The 24,326-nt window shown below is 41.8% G+C and overlaps 2 protein-coding genes across 2 annotated transcripts in view; both read left to right on the top strand.

Moving 5' to 3' along the window:
* Positions 1 to 10,025: 10,025 nt before the first annotated feature.
* Positions 10,026 to 14,431, top strand: LOC127361520 (interferon-inducible GTPase 5-like). The gene is made up of 4 exons (XM_051396216.1): positions 10,026 to 10,130; positions 12,055 to 12,328; positions 12,470 to 12,473; positions 13,496 to 14,431. Exons 1-4 carry the CDS (start codon positions 10,026 to 10,028, stop codon positions 14,145 to 14,147), a joined length of 1,035 nt encoding a protein of 344 aa, XP_051252176.1. The 3' UTR covers positions 14,148 to 14,431.
* A 132-nt stretch (positions 14,432 to 14,563) lies between these two features.
* The window catches only part of LOC127359589 (interferon-inducible GTPase 5-like), a 113,341-nt gene continuing 103,578 nt past the window's right edge, over positions 14,564 to 24,326 (top strand). The window contains exons 1-2 of the mRNA XM_051393524.1: positions 14,564 to 15,586; positions 15,841 to 16,025. The gene's annotated coding sequence lies outside the window, so the exon portion shown is untranslated. The remainder of the gene's footprint in view (positions 15,587 to 15,840; positions 16,026 to 24,326) is intronic.

The following is a 24,326-nucleotide window of genomic DNA, read 5'->3' as shown; positions in this document are numbered from 1 at the left end:
AGGGACAGCGCCCGAAGGAGTGGTGGTTCCCCTATTTAAAAAGGGGACCAGAGGATGTGTGCAAATTACAGAGGCGTCACACTACTCAGCCTCCCTGGGAAAGTTTACTCTACGGTGCTGGAAAGGAGGGTCCTTTGAAGATTGAAGAAGAACAGTGCGGCTTTCGTTCTGGTCGTGGAACAACAGACCAACTCTTTACTCTCTCAGGTGTCCTGGAAGGGGCCTGGGAGTATGCCACTCCGGTCTACATGTGCTTTGTGGATTTGGAGAAGGCATATGACCAGGTTCCCCAGGATATCCTGTGGGAAGTGCTGCGGGAGTATGGGGTGAGGGGGCCACTCCTCAGGGCCATCCAAGCCCTGTATTTCCAAAGCGAGAGTTGTGTCCGGATTCTTGGTCGTAAGTCTGACTCGTTCCCAGTGGGTGTTGGCCTCCGCCAGGGCTGCGCTTTGTCACCAATCCTGTTTGTGAGTTTCATGGACAGGATATCGAGGCGTAGTCGTGGGGGGGGAGTTGCTGTTTGGTGGGCTGAGGATTGCATCGTTGCTTTTTGCGGATGATGTAGTCCTGATGGCATCATCGGCTTGTGATCTTCAGCACTCACTGGATCGGTTCGCAGCTGAGTGTCAAACGGCTGGGATGAGGATCAGCACCTCTAAATCAGAGGCCATGGTTCTCAGCAGGAAACCGGTGGATTGTCTACTCCGGGTAGGAAGTGAGTCCTTACCCCAAGTGAAGGAGTTCAAGTATCTTGGGGTTTTGTTCACGAGTGAGGGTAGAATGGAGCAGGAGATTGGCCGGAAAATCGGGGCAGCAGGGGCGGTATTGCGGTCCCTGTATTGCACTGTTGCCATGAAAAGAGAGTTGAGCCGAAAGGCAAAACTCTTGATCTACCGGTCGATCTTTGTTCCTACCCTCACCTATGGTCATGAGAGATGGGTCTTGACCCATCTCTCATGGCCCATTGCTCCTGGGATTCCAAATAATGGAATAAATCTGGACCATTCCTCTGCTGCCATTAATGCAGCTTCCTGATAAGATCATCTGTTATCTGTTTTGCAGCCAGTGGTGAAATGATGACAGCACACCTGTACTATCAGCATCTCTGCAGTGATGGGATATCAAGACCAAACCCAACTATGTATGTTGTGACAACTCCAACCAGCAAACATCCATCAACAGCAACAGCCCAGGAACTGGTACAGCTGCTACAGCTGCAGTTATAGTAGCAAAGTATTTTATTTTGGCCTGGAAAGCCTCTTTCTTCTTGTTGATGATCTCCAGGTTGATGTTGGACATGGCCAACAGAAGAGCATTCCTCTTGTGTGCAGGAAGTTCTCTCTGTAGGGTCTCATGTAGCAGATAGAAATCATACAGGTGGAGCTCAAAGCTGGACACCAGGAAGACTTGTGGAAAGTTCACACATTGATCTCGAAGACCTGTGCCACAAATGAATATTGTAGAAAGTTGTCCGTTTCTATGTGTGAGTCAAGGATCACACTGACTTTGAATATAACTCCGGTTTATTGATGAACACAGAACCGAGTGAGACTGAGCCGACATTAGTATCACAGTATCGTGGAGCAGGCAGAGCAAGGGGCACAGTGATTTGCTTAGCCATCAGACATACCTTCAGGTACGGTGGCTCACATTAAACAAACAGAGCATCATTTAGCCAAATGATCTACATCCTTTCCCTTAAGCTCACACCTCTTATATCAAACAAAATAACACCTGGAAAATGACAATAAAGAATATTTCTTTCTCGGCGCGTTGTTACACGAGTTTCAAAAAACAATCCATTAACGATATTCCTGGTTAAACTCAACACAGCAAATTAAGGCAGGTGAACACTTTAACTCACGTTAACACGTATGCATATTCGTAATACTATCGCCATACTGTGAGCCAGAAATGAAAGAACCTGGTGCAAGTATCCATTGACCATTACATTTCAAATACAGGTAACTAATTATTTAAACCACATTCCAGGCAGGATATTTTCATTGCATATATTTTGAGTTTGGTCTGCAAGTGCGTTCTGAGCGTGTTATGTATTGTGTGTTTCTGTTCTCACTGGGAAAGTGTGCTGTGGGCACTGGCCGGGGTGGGGATGTGTGTTTTGGGTGCATGGCGTTTGGTGTTTCTGGTGTGGGGGTTGTACAGTCCATCGTGCAGGGACTAGAGTTCTGAGTGTCCGGGTCATCTGCATGAAGCAGTGGTGGTGGTTGCTCTGCAACAGGAAGAATGTGGCGGCGATTTCTCCTGTATGTACCTCCATTGGACTGGATGACGTAAGAGCGTGGCTCCTGGCTTATCTCCTTCACAGTCCCAAGTTGGTCATATGCTTTAGGGGTCTGCATACGCACCACTTGTCCCTCTGCCAAAGGTTGGAGTGGGCGACTCGACTTGTCGTAGTGTCGTTTCAGAGTGAGTCTTTTGTTGAGGAGTTGGGCGTTGATTTGCTGGGCGTTCTTTGGGGCTGGTTCCAGTAGTTTGGTGCTCACGGGAATGGCTGCGCATGTCTGTCACATAGTTAAAACAATTATCATAGTTAAAACACCTTCTGAACTCCCCCACAGGGCGACAAATGATTTCTTTCTCAGACTATAAATGAAGGGGGGCGCAGGGGGACCTTGATGGGTAATCAGATTTTTGTAATGACTTTGAAACCCATTTTTAAAAGGGCTTTTTGTTGATTTATGTTTTATGACATTTTATGAGACAAGGTGAAGTCTGAACAGTGAGTTTTCAGTACTTTGGCTTTCTTCATTCAGATGAAATGTTACATATACATTTACATGTATACATATAGAATCCACATACATTTTTCTGCTGCATTGTGAAAAAATATCAGCAAATCTCTTCTCAGATTGGATTTAGTCCAACTGTTCTGTAGAAGAAATTATTATTTTAGTATTGATTAAAGAACCATCATTATTAATTAGAACCATTCAAGAACATCAGGTCAAGTCTTCTGTTCAGATTAACTATCAAATACAATGTTTCAAAAAGGGGACAAACAGGCTCAAAATATTAAGTTTCTGAACCAACACAAGTTCTTATACTAAATGAAAAACAGCATGAAAGAAGAAATATGATCTAAACTGTAAGAGGTAACATTTGCAATAGCCATGGGTGACAGTCACCTGCTTTACTGTCACTCACAGGACGCTGGACTCTGATGAGCTCAATTGAATTGAATTGAATTGAATAGCTCTTGTATTGTTTTTACAGAAGTAAAGAAACTGAACATCTCACAGTGACTCATAGGATGATCTGCTCTTCTCTCATCTGTTTCTACATTCAGACTTCAGGGTGAGTAGCCTCTAACATTCAGCAAAGTCTACTTTTTATTTCAATGAAACATAAGAGGAAGCTGCTTCTCTCTGTCTAAAACAGGCTTATTAAGATATAGAGGATCCACTAAACTTATAATATATACTGTCTATAAGAATAGATGTTTCCTTCCTCTGTGGAAGAGCTCTGATTTTATAGTGCTGATGAAATAATGTAAACACTTTAGTATGCCAAGCTGATTTGGTTAATTTAAGGTTATACTGCATCACAGTGTGATATTTTAAAGGAAGGCATTCACAACTGCTGCAAAGTAGTCATCAATACAACCCAACAGTAGTAAATTAATTGTGGGAGATCTATGATATTTTTCATCCAATAACAATGATACATTCTCGTTGAAAAGGTCTTAAATACAAACAATCAAGGGTTAAGTAATGTAGGCAGGACCAACCTGAGGCTAGGTGAAATAGCAGTCCTGGCTCTAAGAGGCTGTGTACAAATTAGCTGTGATCTGATTGGACTAACCCCCCAGCAAGCTGCCTGTCTGAGCTGGAGATACTGTTTGACTGCAGTAACAACACAACTGCTTTCTTGAGGGACAGCGGGACTCTTTCCTTCTCTAAATAGGCAACCTTAAATTCTGTTTATTTAAAAGCATCATGAAGAAAAAACAAATCTATGTTCAACAACCAAAGTTATGTCCACCTTCAGTTGTTGGAAGGCCATCTCAAAAGCTCTGAATAGTCTACTGTGATGATTACAGCACCCCCAGCTGTATATCTGTTGTAGATGCATTACTGCCCTGTTACTGCACTGTGCTAAAACTACAGTTAAACAAATCTACAACGATGCACAGTGTGGATGAGGGTTTGGTCAGATTTCTGTTGCTATTGGTACGGAAGTGTATTGCATTCACTTGAAATTTTATCATTTAAATTTAATTATTTGTGTTTTTCTGAGTAATTTTTTTTGGTTTGTTTTTCAGAGTAATTTTTTTCTGTTTTTCAGAGTAATCTATTTGAATGGTTGGTTTTTCTGAGTAATTTTTTTCAGATTTTCTGAATAATTTTTTTTTCTGAGTTTAGAGAGCATTTGAAACAATAGACTTATTCATTCCTTTACTGAGAGCTCCATTTAACGGAAACAAACATAACCAGCTTGTTTAGTTCAATCAAGTTATACTTTGATCTGGGTTTAAACACTGGGAGATAGTCCTGACTTTAAGTCATATAGATGTGTCACGGGGGAAGTTTGATTTTATTTAAGCATGCTTTTACTTTGAATTTGCTGTGTTTTTGTCTTATTTATTATTGCATGCTTTTATTTTGAAGTGTGTTTGTGTTACGTTGGTTTTACTTCCCCACCGGAGACATACCTTAATCAAGCATAAGGACTTACACCTGGCACCCAGAGAGGGGAGTGACTGTTCTTGGATAAAAGGACACTGGAAGATACCCGGGGGGCACGAGGGAGGACACAGAGGGCACGAGGGAGGACACGGAGGTCACAACGGGCCGGACAGCAGGAAGCAGACAGAGAGACAGAGCAGATCATCGCACTGGAAGAGGTCTGAAGAGACACCGGAGCAAACACCGACCGTTAGCGGCTATAATTGGGAGAAGGTAAAACTTCTCCCTCCCGCGTAAGTCCCGTTTCAGACCGGTGTTTGTGTAGTGTGTAATATATAAAGTTGTGCCTTGTTAAAGGACATTGACTGGCCCTGAGTTTCCCTCGACAGGCTGCCGAAGAGCGGAGCCAGGTGAAGAGCAGGTGGTCGCCACCAGAGACCCGCGACTGCCGTTGTTGACCTCCCACTCCATCCGTGCCACATTATTTTAGCTGGGTTTTAGTTGTTTGTGTTCTTTGTTTAGTTTATTTGAAGGTAGAGCTTTTAGTTGTTTTTACTTATTTTAAAATAAATTGTGTTCAACTGTGTTCCACTGGCTGTACTCATTGTTTTAAAAATAACACTGTTTACTGCTCTCCCCCGACATAAAAGAACCTGTTTACCCTAACTTTAATTTGGTGATCCTAAGAGGTCCTAGGCCTCAGTTAAACCTAGGTGGCGTTGTCGGCACTTGTGTTTTAATTTATCCACCCTTAGCACGGCTCACATTTTGGCGTTGTCGGCAGGACCGGGTACAGAGAGCAGTGTGGTGTATTTTAAAACAGTGAATATGATGATGCCTGTATATCCTGGTGCCCCTTGGCTGCCAAAGTTTAAAGGACCAAATTGTGACCTGAAATATCATGACTGGAAGGAGCAAATACAGGGCTTACTTGGAGCGCAAGAGCTAGCAGAGGCCAGAAAAATTGACATTGTGTTGGGTGCGTTAGCTGGGGGAAGCCAAACGGCAGGTCAGTGTTTTAGAGGATGACGAAAGGGATAGAGTACGCAAAATCTTTCTGTATTTGGACTCTCTATATGGAGACAGAACCCCCGCCCCAGTGTTAAGGTCTCAGTTTTTTAGTTGTGTCCAAAGACCAGACGAGACTGTGCCCTCATTCATTCTAAGACTAAGAGAGCTGTATTGCAGGTTGCGGCAACATGACCCTGATGGAACTCCCCCTGACACAGTCCTGCGAGACCAGCTGCTGTTGGGGCTGCGTGAAAGTTCCCTGGCTCAGGCCCTGAAGGTCTATGCCCGCCGTAACCCTGATGAAACTTTTTCTGCACTCAGACAGGAGGCGCTGCTGCTTGATACAGAACATGGGAACCCCCCAACCGGAGGTAATCTGTGCTTCTGTGTATAAACCAAATGTGCCTCCTCCATCACAGGACACCAGCTGGAGAGAGACCCTGAAAAGAGAGATCATGGAAGACGTGAAATCTCAGATGACCGGACTGACCCAGGAACTGTTGCGAGAGATTAAACCGCTCCTTCAACCAGCTGTTATTGCACCACAGCCCCTAATACAGCCCTATAGGGAGCGACAACGATCAGTTTCCCAGACGAACACCTGGGATGAGCAAGGTAGGCCCATTTGCCGCCAATGCAGACAAGCCGGCCACATAGCTAGATTTTGTAGGAGGCCAACTACTGCTCGGCAGGCTTTAAACTAGCTTTCCCTGCTGCTGAGGTCCGAGGGGCAGGGGTTGAAAGTACAACAGAAGAAAACGGGCCCACTGAAGCATTTATTGGAAGGTGTCCAACTATAGACGTAAACATTGAAGGAGTTACACTGTCGGGGCTATTAGACACGGGGTCCCAGGTCACCTTAATGCAGCAAAGCCTCTTTGAGCAACATTTTACCCAAGCTAAGCTTGGAAAGGCTCCTATAGTTTTTAAGTTACAGGCCGCAAATGGCCTGGAGATCCCTTATACGAGCTATGCCGTATTAGATCTGGAGCTAGAGGGTGCTAAGATACCTGGAAGAGGAATTGTGATTGTGAAGGATGAACACTGTACACACCCACTCATCATTGGAATGAATGTTGTTACTGCTTGTTGGACTGTTTTTTTTAAATGTCCCAGAGGGTCTGTTCCCCCCCCCCACAGACGTTACAGAGACAGCGGGTTTGGAGGGATGCATTTGCTACATGCAGACACATTGAGGCTACCATGACAGAGGACGGGATGTTGGGGTACGTGCGGCCAGCCAGCCGACGGGTCATCAAAATTCCCCCAAAGAGTGAAGTACTGGTGTGGGGTCGGGCTCGGATGAGCCTGGGGGAAAAGATTACTGTGCCCTAATTGAAGCGCTGCCTGAGACTTGCAGTGTGAGGGTGGCCAGGACCCTAGCAGTGATAAGAAATGGCAGAGTCCCTGTGAGAGTTTTTAACCCACACCCCTACTGTTTGATGCTAGATCGGTACCAGAAGCTTGGCAAACTGTCCCGGGTGGATGAAGCGGATGTACATGGAGCCTGCGACCTTAACCTGTCCCTTGAAGGTGATTGTGTTGTTGGAGTGACACTGGTAAATGCTGCAGTTGACGAGGAGGACCAGAAGCTGCCGATAGGGGTGAGTGAACTCTCCAACAGGCCTGATCTGTCTGAGCAGCAACAGGAGGAGCTGCGCGCCCTGCTGCTGAAATGGCAGAAGGTGTTTGCACAGCACAATGAGGACTTCGGACGTACAGACCTGGTACAACATCGCATCCATACTGGTGATGCACCACCTATCCGAGAACGACATCGACCTCTTCCCCCTGCCATGTATAAAGAGATGAAATCCCTACTCTCAGGTATGCTGGAGCAAGGTGTCATTAAAGAGAGCTGTAGCCCATGGGCGGCACCCATAGTACTGGTGAGAAAAAAGATGGCAGTTGGAGATTCTGTGTGGATTACAGGAAGTTAAATGCAATAACTCATAAAGATGCATTTCCCCTGCCCAGGATTGAAGAAACCTTGACCAGTCTGACCAGAGCAGAATGGTTTTCTACTCTTGACTTAGCCAGTGGCTATTGGCAAGTTGAGATGGACGCCCAAGACCAGGAGAAGACCGCCTTCACCACACCGCTGGGGCTGTATGAATTTGAGCGTATGCCCTTCGGCCTGTGCAATGCGCCAGCTACCTTCCAACGTCTGATGCAACAATGTTTAAATGGCCAATTGTCAGAATCCTTACTGGTTTATTTGGATGACATTATCATTTATTCACCTGACTTTTCCTCCCATCTACAGCAGCTAGATGAGGTGTTTAACAAACTGTGGCGGCATGGCTTGAAACTGCGCCTGGATAAGTGCAAACTCCTGCAGAAGGAAGTGAAATTCCTGGGCCATGTGGTGGACCAAAAAGGGGTGAGTCCTGATCCAGACAAAATCTCAGCCGTAAAAGACTGGCCCATCCCCACCACTGTAAGACAGGTACGAGCCTTCCTTGGCTTAGCTGGCTATTACAGACGCTTCGTTTCTGGCTTTGCAAAGATTGCACGCCCCCTCAACCAACTGCTGACAGGCATCCCTGCTGATAAAAAGTCGCAAATCCGAAAGATGCCAGTAATCATGGTTTGGGAGCAGTCTTGGCCCAGGTCCAACAAGGGCGAGAACGAGTGATAGCCTATGCCAGTCGCAGCCTACACCCAACAGAGCGGAATGATGCAAATTATAGCTCTTTCAAACTAGAGCTCCTGGCTCTTAAGTGGGCAGTAACCGAGAAATTTAAAGACTATCTGACTGGAGCCCGATTCACGGTGTACACTGACAATAACCCTGTGGCCCACTTACAGACAGCTCGCCTGGGTGCCGTGGAACAGCGCTGGGTCGCACAGCTTGCCTCCTTCGATTATGACATCAAGTACCGCTCAGGTAAAAGTAATGTAAATGCAGATGCCCTGTCTCGGTTCCCAATTAACCCACTGACTGCAGATGCCTCATGTGAAAACCTTGAGCTGGAAACCGTTCCAGTCACGGCAGCCATTGAACTGACCCCTGAGGGAGGTGAAGAGGAGTGGACAGGCAGAGAGTGGGAGGAGGCACAAGCTGGTGATGCGGACCTTCAAATCATTAAGAGGTATGTGGAAACCCAAATGATACCGACGAGACCAGAGCGCCTGACATTGTCCCTTAGAGCCCAGAGACTGTTGCAACAAAAGCGAAAACTTCAGGTTAAAAGCAAAATACTGTGTCGTAAAATGATTGACCCGCACACACACGAAGTGTGTTTCCAGATTGTGTGTCCAGAATCTAGGAGCCAAGAAGTTTGGAAGAGGATCCATGAAGCCGCTGCCCATGCTGGTGTGGAGAGAACCCTAAACCGGATCCGTCAGCGGTTCTATTGGCCTGATATGGAGAGGGAGGTACGTCAGTTGCAGCAGGGTTGTGTTGCCTGTAACCTGCAGCGAGACAGGGTGGAGCCTAAGGCCCCCCTAAATCCATTCACAGTATCCTACCCCTTAGAAGTGGTGGGGTTGGACTTTTTGTCCTTAGGTCGGCCCACAGACACCTACCAGAACATTCTTGTTGCTACTGATCTGTTTACCCGTTTTTCTTGGGCTATTCCCACTCGAGATCAAACAGCTCAGACTACAGTAAAGGCCCTGTGGACCCATGTGATCCAACCATTTGGTTGCCCCGCCCGTTTCCATTCTGACCAGGGACCTAATTTCGAATCTGCACTTATGAAACAATTTTGTGATACCTATGGTATAACTAAAAGCCGCACAACTCCCTACCATCCCGCAGGAAATGGCAGTGCAGAGCGTTTTAATCAGACCTTGTTAAATATGCTCCGCTCTTTAGAGACGTCTAAGCAATCTCACTGGCCCGACTATCTGCCCGAACTGACACACGCCTATAATAACACCACACACAGTGCGACTGGGTATACCCCTTCCTTCCTCATGTTTGGGCGACACCTGCGACTTCCTGTTGATGTAGGATTAGGTGTAGGTCCCCAACAGATGAGGCACGATGTAGGTGGGTGGGTACAAGACCACCAGCAGAAACTGTCCTTAGCTTATAGCCTGGCTAAACAAAGAATGGAGAGTGCAGCCACCCAGAACAAGCAGCACTATGACAAGAGGGCCAAAGCGTTACCACTTTTACCGGGGGAAAGGGTGTGGGTGCGAGATAGGAACAGACGAGGGGCAGGAAAGTTGTGTACTTGGTGGGACCCAGAGCCATGGGTGGTGTTGGAGCAGGTGGGGGGATACAGGGGTTGTGTACAAGATTCAGCCAGAGAAGGGTGGCAGAATACAAAATATCCATAGGAACTCACTTAAGGTGTGTACAGTACCCCCCCAACCGAAGTCCCGCTACCAACCACTGAGCCGGTTGTCCAGATGCAGGGACCCATCCAGCCCATGATCTACGGGTTCCTTCCAGCACCGGTAGCCATACCGCCTGTGAATGTGGAACCTGAGGGTGCCCTACGATGCTCCACCAGGGTAAACTTTGGACAAACTCCAGTCCGTTATAGAGACTCATAACATGTTGCAGGGACTGCTAACTTTAAAGTGTGGGGAGATGTCACGGGGGGAAGTTTGATTTTATTTAAGCATGCTTTTACTTTGAATTTGCTGTGTTTTTGTCTTATTTATTATTGCATGCTTTTATTTTGAAGTGTGTTTGTGTTACGTTGGTTTTACTTCCCCACCGGAGACATACCTTAATCAAGCATAAGGACTTACACCTGGCACCCAGAGAGGGGAGTGACTGTTCTTGGATAAAAAGGACACTGGAAGATACCCGGGGGCACGAGGGAGGACACAGAGGGCACGAGGGAGGACACGGAGGTCACAACGGGCCGGACAGCAGGAAGCAGACAGAGAGACAGAGCAGATCATCGCACTGGAAGAGGTCTGAAGAGACACCGGAGCAAACACCGACCGTTAGCGGCTATAATTGGGAGAAGGTAAAACTTCTCCCTCCCGCGTAAGTCCCGTTTCAGACCGGTGTTTGTGTAGTGTGTAATATATAAAGTTGTGCCTTGTTAAAGGACATTGACTGGCCCTGAGTTTCCCTCGACAGGCTGCCGAAGAGCGGAGCCAGGTGAAGAGCAGGTGGTCGCCACCAGAGACCCGCGACTGCCGTTGTTGACCTCCCACTCCATCCGTGCCACATTATTTTAGCTGGGTTTTAGTTGTTTGTGTTCTTTGTTTAGTTTATTTGAAGGTAGAGCTTTTAGTTGTTTTTACTTATTTTAAAATAAATTGTGTTCAACTGTGTTCCACTGGCTGTACTCATTGTTTTAAAAATAACACTGTTTACTGCTCTCCCCCGACATAAAAGAACCTGTTTACCCTAACTTTAATTTGGTGATCCTAAGAGGTCCTAGGCCTCAGTTAAACCTAGGTGGCGTTGTCGGCACTTGTGTTTTAATTTATCCACCCTTAGCACGGCTCACAGATGGTATTATCATTAGTTTGTCGATTCTATGCAGGCACCTGAGGACTTTGCGGTTGTTCAGAAGGAAAGCCCATTTAGATCTGCTAGACATAGCAATATATACAGCAAAATTGACCCGGTACGGTAGATAGTTGAAGATGGGGCATGTATGTGCGGGCAGGAGTCACCATAGGTCCATGGGAGTAACTTGCAGGTTGGAGGTTCTTGCGGGAGTTCGACGTATCTCGATAATTCGGAAAAAAATTTACCACGAAAAACAGAAAAAAATACTCAGAAAAACAGAAAAAAATTACTCTGTAAAACAGGAAAAGAATTACTCAGTAAAACAGAAAAAAATATTCCAAAAAAACAAACCAAAAAATAAACCAGAGTTTTTTTTCTCTCAAGTGAATGCAATACGCTTCCGTTTATTGGTTTTTATGATCAGTGGTGTGCAGGAGGAGTCTGTGTAACTGACTGTTCTGGTCTGTTTTGACCTCAGATATAGACTGTGCAGAATAAATGTACTGCTTTTGATCTTCACCTAGCCCCCTTATAACATAGTCTGTGCATGCTACTGCTGCTGATAATGATAGGAGTTGGATGTGTCACTGTATGAGCACATAGTGCATTTGCATTCTGTCATATTTTGTGTGCAAGGTGTTAGATCATTATAGGATTACATTTTCTACTATTCTCCAAAAGACAATAGTGACTTTTTCACTTATTGTTAACTCCAGTTTTCAAGGATCACCATGGATAATCAACTGCATTTTAAATTCACTGAAGAAATTAAAGAAGCTCTACAAAACAATAATCAAGCGTTAGCTGCTGCAAATATCCAGGAGTATTTGGACCGGCAGAATAACATCCCACTGAATATTGCCATCACAGGAGAGTCAGGCTCTGGTAAATCCACCTTTGTCAATGCCTTTAGAGGCATAGACAGTGAAGATGAGAGAGCTGCCCCTACTGGTTGTGTAGAAACCACAATGGAAGTCACACCATACCCCCAAGTTTCCAGCTGACAAGTACCTGGAGCATGTTGGATTTGAGAAGTTCGACTTCTTCATCACCATCTCAGACACTCGCTTCAGAGAGAATGATGTGAAACTCGCTCAGGAGATTCAGAAGATGGAGAAAAAGTTCTACTTTGTTCGCTCAAAGATTGACAACGATTTACGAGCTGAGGGAAGAAGTCAGAGGCATTTCAATGCAGACAGGACTCTTGCACGAATCAGGACAAACTGCATTCAAGGTAAGTGATTTACATTAATAGTGAGATTAAATACTGGATTTTCATCATTTAAAATAAATCAGAAAAACAAGATAGTAAACTAACACATTTTTATTGGAAGCTGAGTTTATAAACCTGCTCCACTCACTCACTTTATCTCAGCACAGTAACTTACCCACACACACTAAAGGTCAAATTCTGCAGCTGATGAGCAGTATGTGTCTGAAGTTGTCAAAAACTCAAGGACTACCATGTGCTTTTTTGACCCCCACGCCCACTCCTCTGATAAAACCATGTCTGGCTGTGATATGCCCCCTGCTGACACTATGCATGAATGTCTGCCTCTGATCCCTCAGGTTTAAAGGTAACTGCTATTAACCCAGTACTAACCAGGCGACAACAAGGACAACTCTGTGACCATCAGATGGCTCCTTATCTTCTGATTGATATTTATATTTGAAGTTATACATTTGCTCATAATTATTTTGAGAGAGAGGATAACATGAAGCAGAGGGCTGCAGTTCGGATTCGAGCCCGGGCTGCTGCAGCAGCTCCGTACACGGGTAACCAGCTCTACCAACTGAGCTAACCCAGCGCCCATTAGGTAACATTTTAATTGAAGCAGTTTGGTGTGAGAAGCATTCTCTTGCCACTAGTCACACGCATTTTAAGATATTTCATGACAGAGATTTAAAACTATCGACCATGTTATTTATTTGTATGTGTTATTTATTTGTTGTAAATGATTGATTAGCACCAGATCACACCACTGATAAGAAATTAACAAGGAACAAAAGTACTGATATTAAATTTGAAATTTTAAAAGTTTTATTATTCCATACATCTTATTGACTTACACTATTTGTGACACAGGTCTTCGAGATCCAGATGTTAACTCTCCACCTAAACTCTTACTTACTTTATGTTACATAAATTATGTGACTTGTCACACTTAACAAAGTAGTTTTGTTCCCTAAACGTCAGTGAAGTAGTTCCGTTGCCTTAACAACTGTGACACAGAGTTCACAATGCTGACTATGTGTTCAAAAGGCTTTCTGCAGCTCGTACATATACTGAAGGGTACCATGTGCATATGTATGAAATGCTGAGGGGACGTGACAAAGACAAACCTGAGATGAGAACAGATTGGGTATTCAGGTGATTTAAATATTTAAATTCTTTCACCAGTTTCCATCTTCAAACCATTTATTCCTTTTGTGCCGCAGGTCTTCAGCAACAGGGTGTTGAGTCTCCTCAAGTCTTCCTGGTGTCCAACTTTGGGCTCCACCTGTATGATTTCTATCTACTACATAAGATCCTAGAGAGAGTACGTACTGCACACAAGAGGAAAGCTCTGTTGTTGGCCATGCCCAACATCAACCTGGAGATCATCAACAAGAAGAAAGATGCTTTCCATTCGCAAATAAAGCTCTTTGCTACTCTATCTGCACTCGGTGCAGCTGTACCAGTTCCTGGGCTTTCTGTTGCTGTTGATGTAGGTTTGATGGTTGGAGTTGTCAAAAAATACATAGTTGGGTTTGGTCTTGATAGCTTGTCACTGAAGAGTCTAGCTGGTACTACAGGTGTGCCATTGAAGGATCTGGCAGCTGCCATCCGTTCACAACTGGCTGCAAAAGAAATAACGTGTGATCTTATCCTGAAGCTGCTTGAAAGCTCAGCTGCATTAATGGTAGCAGAGGAATGGTCCAGATACATTCCAATAATTGGATTCGTAGTAGCAATGGGCCTCTCTTTTATCACAATCTACAGAGCTCTCAATAGTGTCCTCAACATGCTTGCTGAGGATGCAGAGAGGGTGTTTAAAAGGGTCTGGGGTTGAACATCTCAGTGTGATATTGTAAAGTGAATAGCAATGGCATTCAATGGCACATTTAAAACTGCAGTGTACAAAAGAGCAAAATCACAGTTTAATTTCCCAAATACAAACTTTTTATAGCTTAAAATCATCTTAGACCAGCGGATCCCAACTGTTTTCCTTAAGGGAACCATTTTGTATCATTGAGTAAACTGACATATTTTTTGGTACTTTATAATTTTAATTAATAATGCATACAAATCATAGTTCTGTATTGTAGCTGCACTTTTTAGGAAACATACATGATATATTTGATATGACCTCATTAAGAATAACTATAATGAAAAAAACTACATAGAAAGAGAATGTTATTCACACTCAACTCCTCCAATTAAAAGGTTCCCGAATTATGATTTTTGTCTCCACAACAAACACTGCTTCACACAAATAACAAAACAAATACTTCAAACATATATTATTTCTGTGGCTCCAGTGTAATCATGTGAATTATTTGCCTCACAATCAGTATTTAGTCTACAACAATATGATATATGATAGACTGAGGAACAAAAGAGTTCTGCAATCTGTTCAGTCTCTCAAATGTGTAACTCCTGAAATATCCCTCAATACCTTCATAAAGAGTCACCTGATGGTCACGATAGGAAAAATAAATGAATATGGAAAACCCTGCAAACAGATGGTAATTCATTTCAAATTAAATGAAAAAAATACTTGAATATGTATCCTCAGAGAATTCAAATTCTGTTAAAACTCTATTTTTACGACAAATATGGCAGTATTTAAGTGTTATGTCCCTTTTCCTATTTTCATTAGTTAATGTGATAGGTACACTGCTTATTGATCAACAGAAAACGTTCCAACAGTTAAAATAGCTGAATGAAAGCACAGACTAATGACTGCTGTCAGAACAGTGGTGATAACACTGATATCCTTTGTGCTGCTTAGACAGACAATGAGGCACAGCTGTGTTTTCTATTTACCCGATGCATTCAAAATGAAATAGAACCGCTCAGAGTGGCTGATAGTGACATACATGTTATTGGATTATTATTTCTAGATTCTTGGTTGGCACTGTGTGCTTTTGATGCCTCACTTTAATATATAAAATCTTAATTTCCAGAAACTCACCAGTAACATCTAACCTTGTTTTGTTTTGTTGTTGTTTTGCATGTATAAAAAACAATATCAGCATTTAATACATCAATATCAGTCCTATACGCCTGAATGATAAGTTCAAGGATTAAAAACATCTTGCTGGTCCAGATTTTCTGTGAAAGAAAGTTTGCTCCAGGAAACTTCTGTTAAATGTTTCCAAACAGAAAATGGGACCTCTGTGAAAACAACAATGGCTCAAGCTATTCATCACTCCACCCCACCACCATCAAGAAGAGGAAGATTACCTTCCTGGAGCATGAATCTGGGACTGCTGGTGAAGTTATAAAGTATGTTAGACTCTAGATAACTTTTTACTTAAGATTATATTTAATATTCTTTACCATCTGTTTTATGTGACTTGTAATTAAAATACAGTAATAAATCTAACTATTATCATAAAAGAATACAAAAGTCACTTATCTTGAATGCAGTCTCTCCTGATTTGTGCAAGAGTCCTTTCTGCAACATCTCCCTCTGACTTTTTCTCCTCAGCTCGTAACTTGTTGTCAATCTGAGCAAACTTTTTCTTTAACTTCTTCAGTGAATTCAGAATCCAGTTGATTATCCATGGTGATCCCTGAAAACTGGAGGAAACGAGAAGTTAAAAAGTCACTATTGTCTGTAGGAGCCAATGTCTCCTGCAGGTCCGATTGTGCTTAAAAGGAAAGGTGCTGCAGCCAAGTGATGTGGCTGACTGGAAAGGACCTTTTTTTAGACCTTGTGCAGGTTCACGTCTATTTCTGCTTTCTTATTTGCTGTCTTTTTAAAATTATTTTGTTGTTTTTTATGCAACACGTGAAGGCAAGGAGTGAGCAGCACACCCTGACGTGCACCGAGTGTGAGGGCCCAATCATCACTGCTTGCAGTTTTAATTTTGGAATCACATCTGGACATTTATTTTTTAGTCTTCTAATCTCAGTCAGCCCAAGAGTGACTTACACAAAAGGATTTTAACAAATGGATACCGTGGTCACTGCATTGTCTATTGGGAAATCACAGGAACTTGAATCCATGGACCTAACATCATGCAGATAGAAAATATGAGTATTTATACAATATACATTTATTGGAAACTAGTACTACTACAGTGAATATGAGCAGTGATATACCCTGAGTTGCTCCAGCCCAGAGAGCTGTCTCAATACACTGAAACTGCCATGCCCGTCACTAGGAGGTGCAGAATGTCAGCTCTAATAAACAAACCACTCCTGTCCTCTGTTTCCGTGTTTCTTGTAAATCAGGTACATTCCCAGCAGGGCGTTTTCTACTAACTGTCTAAGCGACTGAACACTGTACAACTGAACAACTGCGAAGAGAAAGGATTTAAACTTTTCGCTGACACAGTACAACCCTAAAATTATTTTCATTAAAAAATGAAGTGCTACATCCTGCCCATGACATCCTCCCGTTGTTCCTAGGTCCAGATTGATATTCAGAGGTGGTAGAGCCTTTGCAGTTAGAGCTCCTAGTCTCAGGAATCACCTGCATGAGAAGATCAGAACTGCAGACTGTCTAATTTTCAATTTTTTAAATTACTTTGAAACCCGTTTTTAAAGGTCTTTTTGCTGAGTTATGTTTTATGACATTTTAGTTCTCTTTGTTATCTTTATTTATTATTGTAAAGCATTTGTAGCTGTGTTTTGAAATGTGCTATATGTGCTAATGATAAATAAAGTTTTTATTATTATTATTATTAGTAGTAGTAGTAGCAGTAGTATTAATTTATTCAGAAACTGTAGGAGGTAGAGGAAGAGTTTTTATGAGACAAGGTGTAGTCTGAACAGTGAGTTTTCAGTACTTTGGGCTTATTCATTCAGATGAAATGTTACATAAACATTTACATGTATACATATAGAATCCACATACATTTTTCTGCTGCATTGTGAAAACATATCAGCAAATCTCTTCTCAGATTGGATTAAGTCTAACTGTTCTGTAGAGGAAATTATTATTGTTGTTATTAATTAAAGAACCATTCAAGAACGTCAGGTCAAGTCTTCTGTTTAGATTAAATATCACACACAATGTTTCAAAAAGGGGACAAACAGGCTCACAATATTAAGTTTCTGAACCAACACAAGTTCTTATACTAACTGAAAAACAGCATGAAAGAAGAAATATGGTCTAAACTGTAAGAGAGGTAACGTTTGCAATAGCAGCCATGGGTGAGCAATACATATGAGATTATGTTATTTATTAGGATGGAATGACTTACACTAATTACCAAAAACAATATTAAAAAATTACAAATGAATCTCACAAAGCTGTAAGGCAGAGGACACTGCTAAAGTGTCTTTCACTTAGTGACTTTAACCCTCCAGGCTTCTTGTAAATCAGCACGTTTCTTGTAAGTCAGCTGCTTTACTAATAACCAATGGGTGTCTGTCACTCCCAGGACATTTTCATTGTTCAGTCTCTAAAGGGCTGGGCTCTGATGAGCTCTTCTATTGTTTTTACAGAAGTAAAGAAACTGAACAACTCACAGTGACTCATAGGGTGATCTGCTCTTCTCTCATCTGTTTCTACATTCAGACTTCAGGGTGAGTAGCCTCTAACATTCAACAAAGTCTACTTTTTATTTCAGTGAAACATAAGAGGAAGCTGCTTCTCTCTGTCTAAAACAGGCTCATTAAGATATAGAGGATCCACTAAACTTATACTGCATGTTGTTGGGTTGTATTATACAACCCAACAGTAGTAAATTAATTGTGGGAGATCTATCATATTTTTCATCCAATAACAATGATACATTCTCGTTGAAAGGTCTTAGATACCACCAGTAAAGGGTTAAGTAACATAGGCGGGACCAACCTGAGGATAGGTGAAATAGCAGTCCTGGCTCTAAGAGGCTGTGTACAAATGAGCTGTGATCTGATTGGACTAAACCCCCAGCAAGTTGCCTGTCTGAGCTGGAGATACTGTTTGACTGCAGTAACAACACAACTGCTTTCTTAGAGGGACAGCGGGACTCCTTCCTTCTCTAAATAGGCAACCTTAAATTCTGTATGATAACAGCGCCCCCAGCTGTATATCTGTTGTAGATGCATTACTGCCCTGTTACTGCACTGTGCTAAAACTACAGACGGACAAATCTACAAGGATGCACAGTGTGGATGAGGGTTTGGTCAGATTTCTGTTGCTATTGGATCAGTGGTGTGCAGGAGGAGTCTATGTAACTGACTGTTCTGGTCTGTTATGACCTCAGATATAGACTGTGCAGAATAAATGTACTGCTTTTGATCTTCACCTAGCCCCCTCCTAACATAGTCTGTGCATGTTACTGCTGCTGATAATGATAGGAGTTGGATGTGTCACTGTATAACCATTTGCATTGCATTTTGCCATATTTTGTGTGCAAGGTGTTAGATCACTGTAGGATTACATTTTCTACTATTCTCCAAAAGACAATAATGACTTTTTCACTTATCGTTTCCTCCAGTTTTCAAGGATCAACATGGATAATCAACTGCATTCTGAATTCACTGAAGAAATTAAAGAAGCTCTACAAAACAATAATCAAGCGTTAGCTGCTGCAAAGATCCAGGAGTATTTGGATCAGCAGAATAACATCCCACTGAATATTGCCATCACAGGAGAGACAGGCTCTGGTAAATCCACCTTTGTCAATGCCTTTAGAGGCATAGACAGTGAAGATGAGGGAGCCGCTCCTACTGATTGTGTAGAATCCACCTCAGAGGTTACACCATACCCCCATCCAAAGTACCCCAATGTTACTCTGTGGGATCTTCCTGGTGTTGGTACCACTAAGTTTCCAGCTGACAAGTACCTGGAGCTTGTTGAATTTGAGAAGTTCGACTTCTTCATCATCATCTCAGACACTCGCTTCAGAGAGAATGATGTGAAACTCGCTAAGGAGATTCAGAAGATGGGAAAGCAATTCTACTATGTTCGCTCAAAAATTGACAACACTTTAAATTCTGAGAGAAAAAAGAGGGAGTTTGATGAAGAAAGGACTCTTACACGAATCAGGGAAAACTGCATTCAAGGTAAGTCACTTACAATAATAGTGAGATTAAATACTGGATTTTCATCATTTAAAATAAATCAGAAAAACAATGTATGATAGTAAACTAACACATTTTAATTTGAAGCTGAGTTTATTAACCTGGTCCAGTCACTCACGTTTTCTCAGCTGATGAGCAGTATGTGTCTGAAGTTGTCAAAAACTCAAGGACTACCATGTGCTTTTATGACCCCCATGCCCACTCCTCTGATAAAACCATGTTGAGCTGTGATATGCCCCCTGCTGACACTATTCATGAATGTCTGCCTCTGATCCCTTCAGTTTAAAAGTAACTGCTTTTACCCCAGTGCTAAAAAACCCTGTGTAACCCAGTAAGAACAACACTTAATTGACTACTGTACTCAGGTTCAACTCAAGGAGCGAGGGATGGATTAATGTAAAAGGTAAACACAGGGATGTTTATTTTCACAATCAACAAAAAGTAGAATCATAGTTCAGATTCAAATTCCCAATATATAAAAGAAATAAAAGAACTGAAAGTAAAGTGTCTCTTTACAGCTTATTGCTGTGTGATATCAATGTTCGTCAAAGTCCAGTCCAAAAAGCTTAGTTTGTATCCATGTCTGTCCAAGTGTATTCAATGTGTATGTGCTACCCGGGTAGAATGTGTGTGTTTGTTTGTAGGCTTGCTGCATGCAGCTTAGATCTTATCTGCTCCAGGCATCAATCTTCAGGAAGATGATGAAGATGGAGAATTCCAGATACTCTCTAACCCTGCCTCACGTCTGACAGGAAACCTGGTTGGGATCGAGGCTGTCCCACAATGTAGATCCAGCAACTCAAAAAACCAATCTGCCATAGCAGGACATAAAATGAATTATCTATCATCAATTACTGTACAGTATCATATCTCTCTTTAACTCAAGTGTAACTTATAATACTGACCACAAAAGCAATGATGAACTATATCCAGAGACCTTAAAACCTTAGACATCATTGTGTTTTTTCCCCTTTTTTAACAGTATTAATAAATCATGTTACACAACTTATCCCATATCTCTAATCAATCATGTCTCTCATTCACATTCACCCTTATGTATTTTTAATCATCTCAACATCAACTGTAACACATTATTTATATCAGGAAAAACCCATATGTATACAAATCATGAGCATTAGCCCACATATAGCATATTTTTAACTCTCCAACACTGAGCATGGCGCCCAGAAATGACGCGATAAAAATTTGCGTTACACTAAAAATAAATGCACGACTCAGCATATTAACTGATTTCAGTGTCTCCATAACATTTACAGTTGACTCCAATTGGTTTTTTGTTGATAAGAAAATTGCTTAATCATAAATACACAGAAAAATTACATGTCCGGTCGCAGCGGTCTGGAACCCTCTGGCAACAACTTTGGACCAGTACAGACTCATAAACATGAAAACAAACAGTATTTCTTCCATACAATAGAAGAACTAACTTCACTCGTGGCTGTATGGTGACTTGTTAGCATCAGGCTTAGCTGAGGTGTTTTTGATCCCAGCATGCAACGCTCACGTCTACTGGATTTACTACATATCACATACATAGTGCGCCCTCTAGCGGCTATTTTAGGCAACTACAGTCATCTTGAAACAAAGTTTCCCTCATAAATTCAGATATTAAAATGAAACTTATTAACTATGAGGTCAAACAAACAAATATTAGTCAGTTAACCCAAAGCTGTACTTTCATAGGGGTTACACCTGGAACTGACCAGGAGGACTATATACGGATTACAGACCGTCTGCCTGTCAACAACAAAGACAACTCTGTGACCATCAGATGGCTCCTTATCTCCTGATTGATATACATGAGGAGTTATACATTTGCTCATAATTAGGGAATATTTTAATTGAAGCAGTTTGGTGTGAGAAGCATTCTCTTGCCACTAGTCACACGCATTTTAAGATATTTCATGACAGCAGTTTAAAACTATTGACCATGTTATTTATTTGTATGTTATTTATTTGTGTGTTATTTATTTGTAGGTGTTATTTATTTGTTGTAAATTATTGATTAGCAAACTGTAGAGATCACACCACTGATAGGGAAATGAACAAAGAACAAAAGTACTGATATGAGATTTAAAATTTTAAAAGTTGTATTATTTCATATATCTTATTGACTTATACTGTTTGTGGCACAGGTCTTCGAGATGAAGGAGTGAACTTTCCACAAGTCTTCCTGGTGTCCAGCCCTGAGCTCCACCTGTATGATTTCCATCTGCTACATGAGACCCTAGCGAGAGAACTTCCAGCACACAAGAGGAATGTTCTGCTGTTGGCCATGCCCAACAGCAACCGGGGAGATCATCAACAAGAAGAAAGAGGCTTTCCATTCGCAAATAAAGCTCTTTGCTACTCTATCTGCACTCGGTGCAGCTGTACCAGTTCCTGGGCTTTCTGTTGCTGTTGATGTAGCTTTGATGGTTGGAGTTGTCAAAAAATACGTAGTGGGGTTTGGTCTTGATAGCTTGTCACTGATGAGACTGTCTCGTAGCTCAGGTTTGCCGTTGAAGGATCTGATTGTTGTCATTGTTTCAGCACTGGCTGCAACAGAAATAACGTCTGATCTTATCCTGAAGCTGCTTTCTCAATGTGCAAGCTCAGCTACATTAATGGCAGCAGAGGAAGGGTCCAGATTCATTCCAATTATTGGAATCCCAGCAGCAATTGTCCTCTCTTTTGTCACAACCTACAAAGCTCTCTACATGTTTCTCAACCTGCTTGCTGAGGATGCAGAGAGGGTGTTTAACAGGGCCCTGGGTAATATATTGTAAAGTGAATGGCAATGTCATTTAATGGCACATTTAAAACTGCAATGTAAAAAAAGACCAAAATCATAGTTTTATTTCCCAGCTGCTCATTTTAGCAAACATGCATCATACGTGTTGCAGCTGATCATTCCATACAATAGCCTCTATACATGCAGCTGTCATTTACTCTAACAAATACAAACTTTTTATAGCTTAAAATCCTCTTAGACCAGGGGAACCCAACTGTTTTCCTTAAGGGAACCATTTTCTATCATTGAGTAAACTGACATATATTATGGATATTTTATATTACATTCAATGTATAACAATAACAGTAGAGAACAACTGATAAACTGTACAATAAACCTAAACTTGTGAACACAAGAACTGCAGGACATTTATTTAAGTAAGAAATTTAGATTGGCAGATTATTTCTGTGAATATTACATCAGACATTTCCTGCAATTTCATTTTTTACTTTTCATGTAAGTGTCTGTCTGTATTGTGATTTTCTTATTTTTTAACAACCATACAAACGTAATGGGCTTCTTTTTTTGACATATTTTTCTTATTGTTCTATCAGCTATTTGTTGTTTTAACTGCATACTTTATGCTTAATGCAGGATGAGGCTGTTTAGCAAAAAGTGAAGGCTCTGTGTATATAGATTGTGTTCAGGTCTTCAAAGTTTAGATCTTATAATAATCTAAACTGAACAAAATGCTCAGATATAGGTCTACTGTGTTTATGTTTAAACTTTTCTTACACACACACATTGTGTGTTTCATGATTTATGATGATGTTGTACAGTTTGTGTATTCATAATAAACATGTAGTAATCAAACAGTATGAGCCTCTGTACCATTAATGTCTATCTACACAGTGAAGGACAGAATATTAGAAACTCCACTGCTGTTTTGTTTTATTTTTAAAGTCTTGATGAACTGCTGTAATTCTGGAGTTTCTTGCTATTGATAATGGAATTTAATCTTTTTTAAATTAAACAGGTTAGTGTTTGATCTACAAAAGATCTGAAACTAGTGACAAAGCAGCATAATATTTCATTTTTCTTGATAAATGGGGTAAACCATTATTTATTTGGACAAGAAGAATTTTCCACTAAATATTGCCATCACACAGGAAAGGGTAGCTCTGGTAAATCCACCTTTGTCAATGCCTTTAGAGGCATAGACAACAGTGATGAGGAAGCTGTCCCTACTGATGAAACCACCTCAGAGGTTACACCATACCCCCATCCAAATTACCCCAATGTTACTCTGTGGGATCTTCCTGGTGTTGGTACCACCGAGTTTCCAGCTGACAAATACCTGGAGCTTGTTGGATTTAAGAAGTTTGACTTCTTCATCATCATCTCAGACACTCGCTTCAGAGAGAATGATGTGAAACTCGCTCAGGAGATTCAGAAGATGGGAAAAAAATTCTACTATGTTCGCTCAAAGATTGACAACGATTTACGAGCTGAGAAAAGAAGTAAGAGGGAGTTTGATGAGAAAAAGACGATCACACAAATCAGGGAAAACTGCATTCAAGGTAAGGGTCTTATGGAATCATTTCATCAATAGTTTCAAAGCTATTCAATGGTTTCAATGTAAACTCATCCACGTCAGGTGACATAAAGAGTCCACATGTGCAGGTGGTAGGGGGGATGGATCGCTCAAACAAACTCTGGGCTTACTTTAAGTTGCATAAGTTATGTGACTTGTCACAACCAACAAAGTAGTTTTGTTCCCTAAAAGTCAGTGGAGTAGTACCGTTGCCTAAACCAAACTGTAAACCAAACAGAGTTCACAATGCTAACTATGTGTTCAAAAGGCTTTCTGCAGCTCGTACATACACTAAAGGGTAACTGTGCATATGTATGAAATGCTGAGGGGACGTGACAAAGACAAACCTGAGATGAGAACAGATTGGGTATTCATGTGATTTAAATATTTAAATTCTTTCCCCAGTCTCGAAAAAGTAATCTTCGTACCATTTATTCCTTTTGTGCCGCAGGTCTTCAGCAACAGGGTGTTGAGTCTCCTCAAGTCTTCCTGGTGTCCAGCTTTGAAGCCCCGACTGCATGACTTTCCCCTGTTACATAGGACCCTAGAGAGAGAACTTCTGCACACAAGAGGAATGCTCTTCTGTTGGCCATGCCCAACATCAACCTGGAGATCATCAACAAGAAGAAAGATGCTTTCCATTCGCAAATAAAGCTCTTTGCTACTCTATCTGC

Source organism: Dicentrarchus labrax, unplaced genomic scaffold (assembly GCF_905237075.1).
Source record: "Dicentrarchus labrax unplaced genomic scaffold, dlabrax2021, whole genome shotgun sequence".
NCBI lineage: Eukaryota > Metazoa > Chordata > Actinopteri > Moronidae > Dicentrarchus > Dicentrarchus labrax.
This window is presented reverse-complemented; position numbering and strand designations above follow the sequence as displayed.